General features: G+C 57.9%; 1 protein-coding gene across 3 annotated transcripts; it reads right to left on the reverse strand.

Moving 5' to 3' along the window:
- Positions 1-9,081: 9,081 nt before the first annotated feature.
- On the reverse strand, positions 9,082-15,328 carry GPR142 (G protein-coupled receptor 142). 3 transcript variants are annotated; one of them, XM_081804569.1, is made up of 4 exons: positions 15,064-15,328; positions 13,839-13,997; positions 12,396-13,208; positions 9,082-10,568 (listed from the first exon to the last, which is right to left on the reverse strand). In XM_081804569.1, exons 1-4 carry the CDS (start codon positions 15,155-15,157, stop codon positions 10,312-10,314), a joined length of 1,323 nt encoding a protein of 440 aa, XP_081660695.1. In that variant the 5' UTR covers positions 15,158-15,328; the 3' UTR covers positions 9,082-10,311. The 3 variants fall into 3 exon arrangements, with proteins under 3 accessions (XP_081660695.1, XP_081660696.1, XP_081660697.1); XM_081804570.1 differs by having other exon boundaries at positions 12,341-13,208; XM_081804571.1 differs by lacking the exon at positions 9,082-10,568 and having other exon boundaries at positions 12,071-13,208; positions 15,064-15,324.
- Positions 15,329-15,668: the final 340 nt, after the last annotated feature.

Here is a 15,668-nt window from a genome sequence, read left to right on the forward strand (position 1 = left end):
AATAATCTGCTCCCAGGGTCATTTAGGTTCTGAGCAGAACCAGTTTCCTGGGGTTGCAGGACTGAGGTCCCCGTTGTCTTGCTGGCTCTTGGCTGGGTGGGGGGGCTGTCTTTCTCAGTTCCTAGAGGTGGTTCTGAAATCCCTTCCATGCAGAGCCCCCATCTTCAAAACCAGTGATGGTGCATCGAATCCTTCCCATGCTTGGGATCCTGACTTTTCTTTTGCCACTGGAGACTTTGCTTTTAAAGGGTTCATATGATTAAGTCAGGCCCCTATTTGAAGGTCAACTGATTAGTAACCTTAATTCCACTGCAAATCCCTTTTTGCCATATAATGTGATATAACCATGGGAGCAAAACCCAGGGAAGGAGGTCATGGGGACATCTTAGAATTCTGCCTTCCCCAGGACCTGAGACTTTGCATCTAGGACCTAGAGTGGTATCCTTTGGAGCTAAAGAGACTTTGTCTTCTGGTCAAAAAGCTGCCCCACCTGGTTCCACCCAGCCACGGCAGGTTGGCCAACAGGCCTGGCCACCGCCCTTAACCTATACAAGGGAGGTCTAAGAACAGAGGAATGCTGCCCACCCCCCCCACCGCCCCTACCAGTTCATTTTCCTCAAAGCCTCATGGAGACTGGGCCCTCCTAAGGAGAAGCTCAATGCTACACAGAGCACTCTGCACTGAGAGAAATAAAGGCAGGCCCTGTTATCAGGGAGCTCGCAGCTAATGGCCCTGACTTGCCTCCCCCACACCCCTGCCCCCCGCACTCAGGTCTCATGCCCTGAAGAGAGCCCCGTAGTTCTCCAGCCTCCCCACCCTCTTGCCTCAACCCTCACTCATACCCCCTCAGGGAAGGGCAGGCCTGGGCACAGTGACTTCAGGACTTGGCAGCTCCCTGGCATTCCCTGGCCCACTTCCTGGCCACCCAGATGGTGTCTGGCCTGGAGAAGCAGCTCCCGGTTTGTCCCCCACAGATGGCCTGCCACCGGGGAGGGCAGGGGGGATTGGAATTGGGAGGTCCTGCCCCCTGGGCCTCTTGCTGCTGCCTCCCAGCCTGGCACCACCGCCTCACCTCCTTGCCCTGCCTCTGGCCTGTCTGTTGGCTCCCAGCTTCCCTGAGGCTCTGCCCTTATCATGCTCCCAGCACTTTCTGTGACACGTGTCTAGGTCCTTTTGATGCCTTTTCCTTGTAGCAAAGACAGGTGGGGAGCCGCCTCTCCCCCCACCTGGGGCCTGCTCCTTTCCAGCTATTCAGGAACGTAGGGGTCTGCAGCAAAAACCACTAAAAATATTTTCTTAGCTGAAGGCCTGTCTCCTGGGGCCAGGAGCAGAAAGACCCTTTGTGTGGCCCCCTTTCCTTCCCACCTAGGAGCTGGTGTCTTGGCCCCACCTGACTGGACCCTGGTCTCCCCCCTTGTTGGCAAGTGCTGGGGCCTGGAGGACTTGACGAAAGCCCCTCTTTTTGGTAGTCCAGTCCAATGGCTTAACCCAAAGCTCCGTGTGAGGCCAGCTGCCGGGCCTTGCAGCCTTTCCTTTCTCCTGGAGCCCCATGGAAGGCAGCAGGAAGCATGGCGGCAGGGTTCTCTGCGGGCAACAAGGGGTGTGGGTGGTAGAGGGCCCTGGGAGCCCTCCCGATTCCATGGGGCTGGGATCGACTGCACAGCCCGCTGGACAGGATTAGCTCCCCAGGATGTTCACTGGTGTGGCCGGATGTGACGTTTGCCTTATGCGGAACTTCAAAGCTGAAAGTATCCGATTGGCCAGATGGTTATCATTCACGCACCCAGCGTGCATTCACAGAAGCATGGATCGTGACGCCCATGTGTCCCATACTGGGTAACTGCTGGGAGTCCCACAGTCAACTGGAGCAGGCCAACTGCTTGGCTGGGGCCCCTGGGTGTGGGTGGGGGTGGGGAGAGGAAGGGGTGAGAGGCTAGGAGCCAAGACCGGAGGGCTGGCCGATGGAGGAGTCCGGAGGTCATCCTGGGGTCCTGGGAAGCCACTGGAGGGCTTTGTGCAGTGACAGGGTCAGGACTGTCCCCAAAAAGAAGGCTCTGGCTACAAGGGAGGAGGCTTGAACCTGAGCCTGGAAGAGGGAGGCCAAGGGACCCTCTGGAGAGGGGACAGGCGGGTGGACCAGGCCCCTCCTCCCCGTGAGCACCAACACTCCACAGTGGAGTCTGTCAGAATGATGTCCGGTCTGATCTGGCACCCGGCAGCTGTGCCAAAGGGACTTTTGTCTTCAAGCCCCGTCTCTCTTCACGTTTTCTCCTCTTGTCCCCTCCGGTCCCCTGTGGCTTCTGCATGGGATGCTTCTCCCTTTTCTCCCAGACTCCCTCCCCTTTGCATCCTCAAACCTCTGCTTGTTTTCTCTCTCTCCTCCTGCCCAACCCACACGATGCCTGCCTCTTTCCTTAGCTTTTCAGGGACCAAGCCCTCTGTTGGACACCCTTCGGAAAGAAAAAAAGGAGAGAGAAGGCAGAGGCCAGATGCAGAGCCCCTGAAATGTCTACAGGCTGTGTGGAGGGCCTCTGCCTGCTGCCCCCTCCCACAGCTAGTGAGCCAGAGTCGGGGCGCCAGGGCCGTGGTGGGGGGCAGCAAGGGGTCAGTCCCCGCCCCTGGCCTGGGCTCAGCCTCCCGATGCACAGCCTGTGTGAAGTGAGCAGGTCTATTGAGGGACTGAGAAGTCTCTGTCAGGTTGTGACCACACCCCTCGTGTGTGCGCGCGCGCGCGTGTGTGTGTGTGTGTGTGTGTGCACAGATCTCGAAAGGCAGAACCAAGCCCTTGGAAAAATTAACAACCACACCTGTTGCTCACCCCAAATCTCTTTCCTTCATAGGTGTGGCCCATCTACTCGAGGTGAGAGAGGACCTGAGGCTGGAGGGGAGGAGGGGGCCCACAGACACAGTGGCCACATTCAGAAGTGATTTCTTCTGCTTCTTTCCAAGGGACCAAGGAGCCACCTCGACCCACCCCACCAGCATAACCCAGGGGAGTCAGCCTTAATCCTGGCCTCTCTTGGGCTTAAAAGAATCCAGATCACAATAGGTAGGGTTAGATTACTTGGGCCAACAACTCACTTTGCAGATATAGAAACTGGGGCTTGCAGAGGCCCGGGGCTCTGGGACTAGTACAGGATACACACCAGTCTCCTGACCTCTCAGGATGTCTGACCCCCACCCTCCAGGTCACCTGACCTCTCAGACCGCTGCCCTTCCCCGGCCATGTGGTTTTCCCTGTGTGGAAAATCCCTTTCACTGTGCTACTTAAAATAATTGTGAGGCGTCCCAATGGGGTGGGGTCCAGTGGCATGGCTGGTGAAAGAATCCCCCCAAAGCAGAACAAAAGAGAATTTTATTGAATACACAGCAAGGGCACAGAGGGCAAGACAGCAAAGGAGAGACTGTCTGCCACGAGGTGGTGGTGAGGGGCTATAGTTACAGGGTGGAGTGAGGGAGTATGGGCTCAGATGGAATTTTCCCTTTTTTGGTAACTTAGGAACTGTGCCTGGTTGTAAGTAGCCCATGGGTCAGTTAGGACCTATGGCTTTAATGAGCCTGTTTGCATCAGCTCAGTGGTCACTGTGGGCCCTTTTGCCTTGTTCAACTTTCCAGGGCTCAAGCTTGTTGCCTAAAAGTGGCCTCTACAATAATCAAGGAGTAACTCTTGAGGACAGGGATGGAGATCATGGGGTCACCTTAGACTTCTGCCATCCACAGGGCCTGAGGCTCCGGTCCCCCTACCTGGCCTCACTCCCAGGCCAGCTTCTGGGAGGAAATAGCCTCCTCCACCATTGGCTGCTCCTGTCGATCAGTGAGATGGACCAGAATCCCCAATACTTTGATTATTAACAGCGGAACGGGCGGTGGGGTGGACAGACCCGGAGGCAGACTGCTCTTGCATCCTGGAGGCCGGTTCCCTTCCGGCCCAACTGGCAGGAACCCACAGGTCTCAGACTGTGGTTTCAACTTTCAACTCCGGAGTGCAGGATGCTCGCAGGATATCAGAGGGGAGAGAGCCTGGAACTCAGCAGTTCTAAGTGCAGGTGCCTCAACGGCCAGGACACCCCCAATCTCAGTTTTTGCATTTCTAGCTGATCTCCTCACTGACATCATAAAAATGAGTATTCACTCATTTAATAAATATTTATGGAGAGCGTGCGCAAAGTATTAGGGTTGGAGCTGGTGGCAGGAAGCTTGCCTGCAGAAGACGGGAAGGAAAAGGTTGTGCACAAAACCAGTGGGTTCTTGTCCAAGTTCTGAAACTTACTGGCTCTGCAACCGAGCTGTCAACTAACCTTTCCAATTTCTGGTGTGCGTGCCTGAAAAACTGGGCTGATACACACAGGTTGTTGGTGACAGACTGAATCTACAGATGGACAATGGCCAGACCATCTATAAAAATAGAACCTTGACCCACAATCCTGCAGCAACCAGCTCAGGAATCCAATCATGGTTTGTAGGAAGCGGCCCAGGAAGCCGGCCTGCTAGCTGTGATTCAGACATGCAGGGCATCAGACCGCTATCTCTAGCAACTGGTCCCCCAGTAGCCAAACAATAACCCCGTAACAATCGGCCCCAAGTGGCCCGGACGCGATTAATGAGTGACAGCTTCCCTAATTCTTGTTTCTGCTTAGGACCAACCAGAGGAAACCAAATCTGCACCCAACCACTCAATCATGTAGGATGCCCCTTGCCTAGTTAGCCGCCCCCCCTGCAGTTGGCTGGCCCTGGTCCCTAGCCTCCTGTCAAGGCACAACTGAGCTCTTCCATTTGTTCCACTATAAGCTTTCCTGCTCCCCGTCCCCCTCGAGTCCCTGTCAAACACGGGTGATGTGGCTGACTCCTCAGAGCAAGCTCCGAAGCACTAGCCTTTGCTGGTTCTCCTTTGGGTGGCTCTCATTTATTCCTATACTGGAGTCAAAGAAGTTAGGGGACATGGGAGTTGGTTAAGAGCCCAGGACTTCTAGAAATGTAAGGTGGAAAGATTGCAGGTAGGAAGGCTCCCGGCGAGGACCAGAGGTAGGTGTTCCGAGAAGGGAAGCAGCTCAAGCCTCTTGACCTCACCGTCTGAACTTGCTCCAGGCCGCTGCTCTGAGCTCTGATGGGGTGGTATTTGGGGCAGCCTCCTCCAGGCCTGTTCTCCTCACATGCAGCCACATAAGCACCGTAAGGACAGTCCCCAGTGTCCTTGGCACTAGAAGTGCCGCGTTGGCAAAATGAGCAAGTAGGAGATGCGGGGAGTGAGGCCCGGCTACCAAGGACCCCCCGGGGCAGGTGGCTTTCTGGGCCCATCCCCAACTACCCCTTGCCTTCAGACTCCCTCTGGGTACATGTCCAACGTCTGGAGGAACATTTCTGAATGCCTGGACCTGGGCTAAGTTCCCACAGGCACAGCATGGTCAGTAGGTCAGTTCAGGTAGTGGTGGAAACTTCTCTCTCCCCAGCAGTGCTCCAGGGGCCATGGCAGGGAGAGCATTTCCTCCTTCTGTCCCCAGGTCTCCTCCAAACTCAGCAGACCCTGCAGGAGCATCTGGGCCCCTCCATCCTGGCCTCACCGTCTCTCGCCTGGACTAGCCACCGGTCTCAAGGGTCTCCAGTTTCCAGCCTTGATCCATTCTCCATAGTGCCGCCAGTGGGATCTTTCTAGAACACAATCCTAAGAACCTTCAGAAGCTCAGCCTGCCACACAGAGAGGCCTTTCACGCCGGGACCAGCCCATCTTTCCAACTTTACACCTACTTTACAAACTAGTCACTGTTTTCACCTGACTCCAAGAGTTAGAATAAAGGGGCATGTGCTCACGTGTACTTGGACATGAGACTTCCCTTTGCACACCCCTTCTGGATCTGGGCTCTCTGCCAACTCCAGCATCTCCCCAAGCCTTGCACAATGCTTAGATGTACAGAGCCCAGAGATACATAGGCCTGGATCCGAGCCCTGCCTCTCCCCACCCAGTTGTGTGTTCTTTGGGCAAATGACTTAACCTCTTTGACTCTCAGTATGTCCATCTGTAAAATGGACATAGCAATTCCTGCCTGGTGGTGTTAGTGTAAGGATTCTATGAGATGGTGCATACAAAACACTCAGCCCGGTGCCTGAGATGTGGGAAAGGCTGAGAAGATGCTACCTTTTCTACAAGGTGCCACATCTGGGGCTGAGGAGCTTGCCCGTGGACGTGACCACAGGCCCCACCTAGTCCAACCTCCACACCGTGAGGTTGGAAATGACTTTCCCAAGGTCATGCAGTGCACTGGTGTCAGAGAATGGTTAGCTGTCTTCATTGTCTGTAGAGAGGGCACTCTGGGGAAGGGGTTTGGTTCGTTGCCTCCATGAGAGTTTGTGACACAGAAAATTCTAGATGGGTGCTACCCCCTGGTCAGGAGAACCAAGACAGACTAAAACCAGTAACAACTGGCATGTCTTGGTGGCAGGCAATCCCTGGATCTTTTCGAGCCTGCTGTTCACTCCGGCAAAGTGAGAGCCCATCCTCTGCTGGCAGGGGATGCCCCACTGGGAGGGAACCCTTAGAACCACTCTTCCGCCCCAGCCCCGCCATGTCTGCACGTCCCAGAGTGACAGTGCAGCACCCAGCAAGGCGCTCACCAGCCGTCTCGCCTCTGGCCACCTCCAGCCAGCCGGGGCGGGGTGGGGGTGGGGTGGGGGTGGGAGTGGGGAGGGGCACCCAAACCAGGATATACCCTGGGGCAGATACTCAGTTCCCACTTCCCCAGGCCTAGGGCCATTTCAGCAGGTGGTCGAAGGAGCTCTCCCAGCAGCCCTGTCCCATCACCCCTCACCGGGAAGCCCTCTGATCCCAGACCTGTTCTCCAGCAACCCTCCCACGTCCCTGGGAGACTGGGTCACCCGGGTCCTTCTCCCACAGAAAAAGAGCAACACCCTCCCCTTCTCTCCACCTGGGCCTGGATGCCCCGTGGGACCACAGCCTTCCTTCCAAGCCCACTCGCACATCCCTGCCCCCGTCGTCCAGTGGACCCTCTCCCCTTCCACCATCCCACCCCCATGGCGCCCGCCCCCCTCGTCCCACCGCACTGCCCTCCCCCCAGCCTCCGAGGGGTGTTGTGGCAAATCAGGGGCTGCCGTGCCAGGGCATTTTGGCATTCCTAGCTCTAGCTGGGCCTGCTAAATATACATCTAGGCGAGTCCGGGAAGGAAACACCACAGACCAGTTAACTCTTTCACCTCCAGCAGCCACCAGAGGGCAGCCGGGGGAGGGGGGGGGGCGGTGCCCAAGGAGCCTCTGCCCAGGCTGAGCTGGAGGGCAGGTGGACCGGCCCCTCACAGTAGGCCAGAGGGATGGGGTCTTGGGGTCAGGACTCCGGGGCGTTGGAGGGGGGAACCTGTGGGTAAGAGGCCAGCTGTGCCCTCATGCCCCTGGCCCCCAGCAACACTCCTGCCCAGTAGGAGGGCAGGTGGGGCTCCCTTGCTCAAACCTCATGGTGGCCTGGGCCTAAGTCAAGCTCTAACCCACTCAGCTCTCCTTTTACAGAGAAGGTGAGGGAGTGCCAGGCAAGCGGCCTACCTTCTTCCGGGCAGGGGCCGTTGGGGGGGGGGGTGTCCCCTTTCCAGGCTACTTGGACAGAGGTGTGGAGGCCTGGGAGGAGCCTCCAGCAGGAGGCGGTGGGAGTCTCATGGTTGGCTGGCCCTGGATCAGCCTCCACCTTCCCTTCTTCCCTAAACGATGGGCGAGCGCCCCAGCATGGCAGCCCCAGCCTAGGTCTGCTACCCATGCTCCCAGAGGCCCCCCAGGCCGTCCTAGCTAGGAATGGGGGGCTGCAGGCTGGTGAGGTCAGTAGGGCTGGCAGGGGTGGGGCGGGCAAAAGACACTCCCTCCTGCTTTGTGATCAGAAGGAGGAACTCAGCGGGCTCCAGGGAAGGTTCCAGGCAGGGATGGAACCACCCTGGGTCCCACCTCTGCTCATGACTCACTGCGGGGTTTGGCAGTCTCCCTCCTTCCACACCTCCCCGGCCCCTTTCCCTCCATCCTTGTCATGTGGGGCCGCTGCCAAGGCTCAAACTCCCTTGGATGCCAAAGTGGCTGCCATGGCCAGGACCCTCTGGCCAGGGGGTGGGGCCAGGTGGAGCTGGACTAGGGTGGGGTGAGCGGGGACCCCAGAGGCACTGATCGCGGGGCAAGCTCCCCACCGTGGGGAAGGCAGTTCCCCTGACTGGGAGGCCAGTGGGAGGGGCTGGCTGGACCCTGCCATGGGTGGAGGGAGGAGGCCAATGAAAGGGCCCTTTACACAGTGACACGCACAGGAAACCATTCCAACCACCAGAATGATCTGGGAAAACTGCAGTGACCAGTGGGCCCTCTGGGCTCACCAACCCCAACGTGGCAGCTGGCTCGGCTTCAGGGTGGAGGAGAGTGACAGGGAGAATGGCTGATCCCTCCCACCCAGCCACTCCCCAGGCTGGCTGGGGGCCCCAGGGCAAGCACACTCTCTGCAGTATCTTGGATCTTTCTACAAATCTGGCTTAAAGCCCTGCCAGTCGGTTTCTGTGCTGCCAGTCCTGCAGCGCCCCCTGCTGTCTGAGCCCATAGCCACAGGCAAAAGGAGGGGGTGGGCCCCAAGACCCTCTGGGGAGCTCCAGCTTCACGGTTGACAAAGGAGGTGGGCGTGGGGAAGGCCAAGAGCCCCAAGACTCCCGTGTCAAAGACCGTCCCATTGTCCCTGCCACCACATCTATCATCTGGCTGACTAAAGGGCTCAATGTTTAATTCAGTAAGTCCTGCTCAGGGTGGGTGGGGGACGGACCCCTCCCCAGCGTGGTTGCTGAAAACAGCAGGTCCTCCTAGAAGCCTTTCCCCTTGTCCCCATCTTGCCCGCTCCCACTCCCCACCCCAGCAGGACGAGGACAGCCTTGGGCCCCTTTTACCCAACCCGTGTGTCCCTTTTTGTGGACAAAAAGAAAAAGGGGAAAGAGCAGTGGAGCCCCTCAAGGGGAAAGCTGGATGGAGCTGGAAGTAAACCAGCAGAGGCAGCACCAGGGCCGGGGGGGGGTGGGGGGCAGTGAGCACGCTCTGGAAGCCCCGAGTGCTGACCCCCACTTGGGAGAACGCAGGACGTGGCTGCAGGAAGCAGGGAAGCGTGGGCAATGCTGGAAAGCCGGGCAAGCCTCTGAGCCCCAACTGGAGAAGCTCTGGGGACGGTGGACTTGACAGAGGGGACCCGGGAAGCCTGGCCAACAGCACATCTGCTCTCCTGCCCGAGCACAAGGGAAAAGGGGGGCCAGCATCCCAATCAGGAGTCGGAACATAAGGAAAACTCTTCTGAACTAAAAACTACGCTCAGTGTGGAACTGAGACCATCTCTAGTAGACTCTGCAGATGGGCTGGCCAAGGAGAGAAGGGTGAGCCACGCCACTGTAGTCTTGGCCTCCTTCCCGAAGCCCTTGAGAGTTAACAATAAAAATGCGCGAAGGCAGCTGCAGGAGCAGTTTTAATAATACTTTGCACGTCAGTGATCTGCTTATCAAAGCGATGAGCTCTTCATTTTGTTAAAGTACAAAGACTTTTTTTTTTTTAAAGATTTTTATTTATTTATTTGACAGAGAGAGACACAGTGAGAGAGGGAACATAAATAAGCAGGGGGAGTGGGAGAGGGAGCAGCAGACTTCCCGCTGAGCAGGGAGCTCGATGCGGGGCTCGATGCGATGAGGGGCTCGATGCGATGCGGGGCTCGATGCGATGCGGGGCTCGATGCGATGCAGGGATGCGATGCGGGGCTCGATGCGATGCAGGGATGCGATGCGGGGCTCGATGTGGGGCTTGATCCCAGGACTCTGGGATCATGACCTGAGCCGAAGGCAGATGCTTAACGACTGAGCCACCCAGGTGCCCCAAGGTTACAAAGACTTTTAAATGAACTGTTGCTCCATGGAACACTACATCAAAAACTAATGATGTAATGTATGGTGATTAACATAACATAATAATAAAAAAAAATGAACTGTTGCTCAATCCATCTTATTGGGAAACTATGATCGTGGTTTCCGAATCTAGTAAGTCCAGGACCAAAAAGTTGTAAGTGACACAAAGCATCCCCGAAGCGGCCCTTCCCCCAATCTGCTGCCCCTGAGAGCCCCTGAGAGGCACTCAGAGGAGCAGGATCCGGAGCAGGAACCGGCAGACTCACTCCTCACCAGCGGAAGGCCATGTGCTCAGCATGTCACCTCTCTGGGCTCCCATGTCCCCGGTGTAAAATGGTGACTATACTCAGGACACAGGGTTGTTTGGAAAAACTGATGTCGCTCCAGCCTGTGGGTCCGCTTGAGGTCACATTCATATTAACACCCTGGTTCTGGCGGTTCCACGCCCCTACCTGTACAAAGCCCTATCTGCCTCCACAGAGCCTCCCCACCTGTTTCTGGAAGTTCTTGGTTTCGCCAGTGCTCAGGAACTGGTGAGTGAATGGGTCTTCTCGAGGACAGCCCACTGGCCAGGTACCGCCTTCCACGACAATGCTCTTTTCTGATACTGGAGGGCTCTCGGAGGTTTCTTAGAGTAGGAAGAAGGTCTCTCCTCCATGGTGTTCCATTTGGTTCTGCATCAGAAAGGCAACTTTCTTCCCAGTGCCTCCCTCTGTAGGGCAGACTTGGCCCCTCCAGTGGGCTGGGAAGCATTGCCCCAACCTATAGGGCCTGCTCTTCCCCGGGATACCTGTCCTTGCATGCCCTCCTCCTTAAGCAAGGTAGGAAGCCCTGGCGCATCCACTCCTGCCCACGGGCGCATCCGTGTGCACACGGGGGGACGCTCCGTGCCCCCGGCACACTCAGGGTCAGCCTGGACCCCGCACCACCAGCAGTGGTGGTGCCTGGGGGTCCCCCTTCCTCTCTCTGAACTTGGGACCAGATGGGTCCCAGAGTTCAGAACTTTTCAGAACAGAGAAGGGTCACGCGTGGCCTGTCCCACACGCTCGATCTTGGTTCCAGCAGCCACACCCGCAGAGAGTCGGCAGGGAACCACTGTGTCCACACTCCCTCATCCTGCCTCAGGTCGGGTCAGGTTTTGCCACTAAATGGGACCGTGGCAAACCTGGGACAAATGTTTTGGTTTTCAGAGCTCTTTAGAATTACGGATAAAGGATGGAGGGCCTGCCTTTTCTCCTTTTGGGTATGGCTGAAAGTCCCCTCCTGGACACCCCCGTTCTGGGGAGAAGAGGAAAGCCAAGCATTTATTTTGCACTGACGGTATGCCCCGTGCATTTCTGGCTCTTTCTGCTAGGCCATCCCACTAAGGGGTTGGGTGCTGGTGGGCCCCGGCCTGGACCTCCCAGTCAGGGGGAAAGGTCAGCTCAGCCTGACTGACTGGGAAGCAGAAAGCGGCGGCGACTAATGTGTTTACCCAAAGCCCAGAGCAGGTGGGAGGTCCATCTGCTAATCTCTCCCAGCTGTTCCTCTGGGCTGGCACCCTGGCGGAGAGAGGGGCCCAGGAGAGGCTGGGAGGGGCCGGGCAGAGCCCCGGGGACCTGATCTGCTGGGCCTTCCTTCCCGTGGTGCAGTAAGAGGCCCTCCCCCAAGTGGAGTGGGCTGAGTCCTCCCTTCCCATCCCCCCCCTCCAGGGCTGAGAGGCACTTCCTGTCTCCTCAGCCTCAACAATGAAAACCCTAGGGCTATTCTGGGTCCCTGAACCTGTTCTGGCCTCAGGGCAGGGAGTTAAGTGGAATGGTAGCAGGATGCTTGAGACTCAAGGGGTGGTGTCTCCCCAGGGCTGGGACACCTAACCTGCTTTAAGATCACCCCTTTTCCCAAGAAGCCCCCCTCCCCTTACTCATGGCTTCCCCCAGCCTCGAATATACCTGAGATCCTACTGATGGCTTCCTTTCATCCTGGCCTTGCCACTGGAAGCCAGAGAAGTGATGACTCAGGGAGTGAGAGGTAGGCTCTGGGGGAGTGGGGGCGGGGTGGTGGCTGGAGATAATTCCTATCCCTCCGTCCACCCATCCATTCATCCATCTACCCACCCATCTTGCCTTTCATTCATTCATCCAACCCACGTTAATCCAGCCTTCATAACGTGCCAGGTGAAATGTCCCCCACAGAGGAATGCCCGGAGCAGCTGACTTTATTAGCCTGTGCCTGGCAGAGCCCTCTCCTTGGGCCAGGAAGTCGGAACTGCTGGTGAAGCTAATGTGAGAATTGGATAAATGGGACGCCCCCGCACCTGGGGAGCCGCCCCCACAGGAAGGAGCCTTCCCCGCCCCACCCTCAGATGGCGAAGTAGGGTGTTGATAAAGTCTTGCGGGCACACCACAAAGGCAGCAGTAAATCCGGCCCCGAGCCGCCCCCGAGCACCCTGGCTGGGCCCTGCCTCTACCGTTCTGCCCCTTTGGGAAGTCCTGGAGGCTTTAGCGCAGGGTCCACCACCGTACCCCCTGGCCGTGACCCCAGCGTGCAGGGCAGGTGGGCATCGTGGACGACCTCTCGGATGGTGGCCCGGAAAGTCTTGCTGACGAAGCAGTAGAGGCCAAAGTTGACTGCCGTGTTGAGCATGGCGGCCATGTTGGCCACGTCCAAGGCCAGGTGGACCCTCCAGTCGCGGTGGACGGGGGCCACATACAGGTGGTAGAGCATGACAAAGATCCGGGGTGCCCAAAGGAGGGCGAAGAGGGTGGTGACGCCCAGGAGGATGGCTGTACTCTTGCCCACCCGGGGCCGCAGCCCACTCTGGCTCTTCCTCCGCAGCCGGCAGACAATGGCCAAGTTGGTGACCAGGAAGACGCCACAAGGGATAAAATAGACCGTGAAGCAGTGAGCCCACTTGAGGACCTCGTCCAGTATGCTGGGGGGGTCCGCGTCCCTCCACACATCCAGCCACCAGTAGAAGGGGATGCCCGTCAACAGGGCGGCACCGAGGACAGTGGCGATGGCCCGGCGGGTCCGGCCTGGGGACGAGGCGGCCCGGTGACGCAGCGGGTGGCACAGGGCGCTGTAGCGGTCCACCGTGAGCAGGACAGCAATCCAGACTGAGGCATGGTTGGTGGCAAACTCCAGGATGTTAGCTGAGCGCACCACAGCCTGGGGCACCTGCCGGGCCAGCATGGCCCCCTGCAGGAGGAAACCCACGAACACGATGACCACCTGGGTGACGATATCCGAGGCCGTGAGAGCCAGAAGGTAATAGTAGGACGGCTTCCTGGTTCTGGTGGCCAGCCGGGTCAAGGCCACTGTGGTCAGGAGGTTGACTGATGGCGACAGAGGTCACAGAGGGCAGAGGCATTAGAAGGGCTGCTGAGACTATGTTTCCAAGGTGTTATCTTCATCCCTCTCCTCTCCCTGGCTTCTCTTTGCCTCTTTCCAGACCCTTCTTAAAGCTCACTTTATCAGGGAGACTAACCAGGTCAGCCCTGCCCTGTCCATCCATCCACCACAGGCCATTGACTTCACCCGGGGGCAAGGCCCTACACACGGGCAGGGGTGGGTAATTCCCCAAGGCTGAGACCATCTGTCCTTTCCTGCCTCCACTTCCCCACCTGTCCCCTAGCTCTGCTGCTCTCAGAAGCAGTGGACCGTAGCGGAAGATTTCAACCGAGCTGAAGGCAGTCCTACATGAACTTAGCCTAGCACAGTGCCCACTGCCAGGGGGGTGGAGGGGGCTGTCCCTTTTGGTGAAACCTTGGCTTTAGCCATGAGCACCCCAAATCCTGGCCCCTCACTTTTACTCCCCACGATGCTTTGCTCCCCAGTGACCCAGATCACCCTATAAAGTCAAAGAGTGTCCTGGAGTCTAAGATTCTGGGTCTCAGAGGCACCCATCGAAGGAGGACCCCCATTTCCGCCCATCCCCAACTCCCAGACCCCAGCTTCCCACTCACCAGGCAGCCCCAGGCCCAGCAGGATGCTGTAGTAGATGACAGGGATGACACCAGCCACACACGGGGACCGCTCTGGGATTTCTGGCCAATGGCCTCCCAACTCCTGGCTTGGCCCACTGCCGTTAGCTGTGGGCATCAGGGTCGCTCGTGGTGGGCCATCTAGGGAGGAAGCAAGGGTCGGGTTTTAGGTCTCTCTCCAGCCTGCCCCTGCCCCTGAGATCATTATTCCTCCCTATTCTCTGCACATCCCCTGGTCAGGCCCAGCAAATGGCAATCCCCATTGCCAGGTCCACCCCACCCCACCCCTGACTCCCCCATTAAAGGGAAGAAGTCCTCCGTGGCATTTCTTGCTGCCATGGACACTATTTCTCCATTGCATTGCTCGAGGTGCATCTTCTGCCTGGAAGGCAGGGCCCTGAAACAGGCTGGACGGCATAGTCAGGGGGGCGGGGGGTCGCCCATTTGAGCATGCAGATTCCTGGGCCTCGCCGCAGGCAGTCTGAGCCCGGGTCCCGAGTGGGGCTTGGGCAGCTGTGTTTTTAGCGAGCAGCCTGGGTGATTCTCACCCCCAGTGCTTCACAGAAGCCCCTCGGCTCTACTCAGCAGCCAACTCGTCTCTAAAGGGTGACACCACTAGGTTTCCTGCTCTTCTCCCCTAAAGAGCAGCCCTCTTTCTAAGGTTAGCACTACTGGAACTGGGATGGCCCTGGTTTTCAGATGGGGACACTGAGTCCAGAGAAGTAAGGTGACCACATACGCTGGTCCTTGCTCTTTTCAGCCCACACTTTATTTTTTTTAAAGATTTTATTTATTTATTTGACAGAGAGAGAGACACAGCGAGAGAGGGAACACAAGCGGGGTGGGGAGGTGGGAGAGGGAGAAGTAGGCTCAGGGAGCCCGATGCAGGGCTCGATCCCAGGACCCTGGGACCATGACCTGAGCTAAAGGTAGACACTTAGCAACTGAGCCACCCAGGCACCCCTCAGCCCACACTTTAGATCTTTAGGTTTCAGGGTCCAGCTTTTGATTTCCTGCTGAAGTCCCACCCCCCAGTCATCCCTGCCCTCCCCCCGCCCGCATGTCGCCCCCCTCCCCCACCTTAGCTAAGCCTAGTTTCCCGGCCCACCTCTCACTGGTGATCAGCTTCAAACTTCTAGATTCCTCGCCTGTCCCTCACCTGCCTGCCACTGTCCTCTCCCCTCCCACCTTGTTCTGGATACTTTACCTGCCTCCCGCCCCTCAAGCATCATGCTCCTGGGTCCTGAGTCGTAGGTCACCTCGTGGCTTTTCTGGGAGTCCCTGCAGCTCCCTCCCAGCATCACCAGCTCTCCAAGGGGTGGTTTGCCCTACGATTCTTCCCGCAGCACTGAGACTGAGCCGGTCGAGACTGAGCCGGTCAGTGCAGAGAGGTGGGGTGGTGGGAGGAGGGAGGAGGAGGAAGGAAAGGGTGGGGCCGAGGCTCAGGGGAATGAATCTCCACAGTGGATGCTGCCTGGGGCAAACCAGGATCCCCCGAGGCTGCACAGGCAGGGGTCAGGCTGAGAGGGAGGCCTGGAGGAGGGGACGGGACTGGGGCCCTGGATAGGCTGCGTTGTGCTCCAGGGCACTCTGGGGACTGGCCTGGGCTCAGCCAGGGCATTTACATCCTGAGGGTGAGGACTTCTGGACAAGGCAGAAGGATCCCATCTGTGGCGTCAGACAGGAGGGCAGAAGGGGAGTAGGGGGTACCCGGTGCAGGGCAGGGGTGAGGCCACCACGGGCAGGGCTCACATCTAGAGGGAGGCCGCACGGGCCAGGTTTGAAGGCAGCGGCGGCAGGCAGTGGGACAAG

This window comes from Leptonychotes weddellii, chromosome 15, assembly GCF_054177405.1.
Source record: "Leptonychotes weddellii isolate Sample4059 chromosome 15, ASM5417740v2, whole genome shotgun sequence".
Classification (NCBI taxonomy): domain Eukaryota; kingdom Metazoa; phylum Chordata; class Mammalia; order Carnivora; family Phocidae; genus Leptonychotes; species Leptonychotes weddellii.

Coding starts and splice junctions, on each gene's coding strand:
- GPR142 (XM_081804569.1), bottom strand. CDS start 15,157: ATGCTGGGAGGGAGCTGCAGGGACTCCCAGAAAAGCCACGAGGTGACC. Junction 13,998..15,063: donor GCTTGAGGGGCGGGAGGCAG/GTAAAGTATCCA, acceptor CTTCCTCCCTAG/ATGGCCCACCACGAGCGACC. Junction 13,209..13,838: donor GCTGGGCCTGGGGCTGCCTG/GTGAGTGGGAAG, acceptor TGTCGCCATCAG/TCAACCTCCTGACCACAGTG.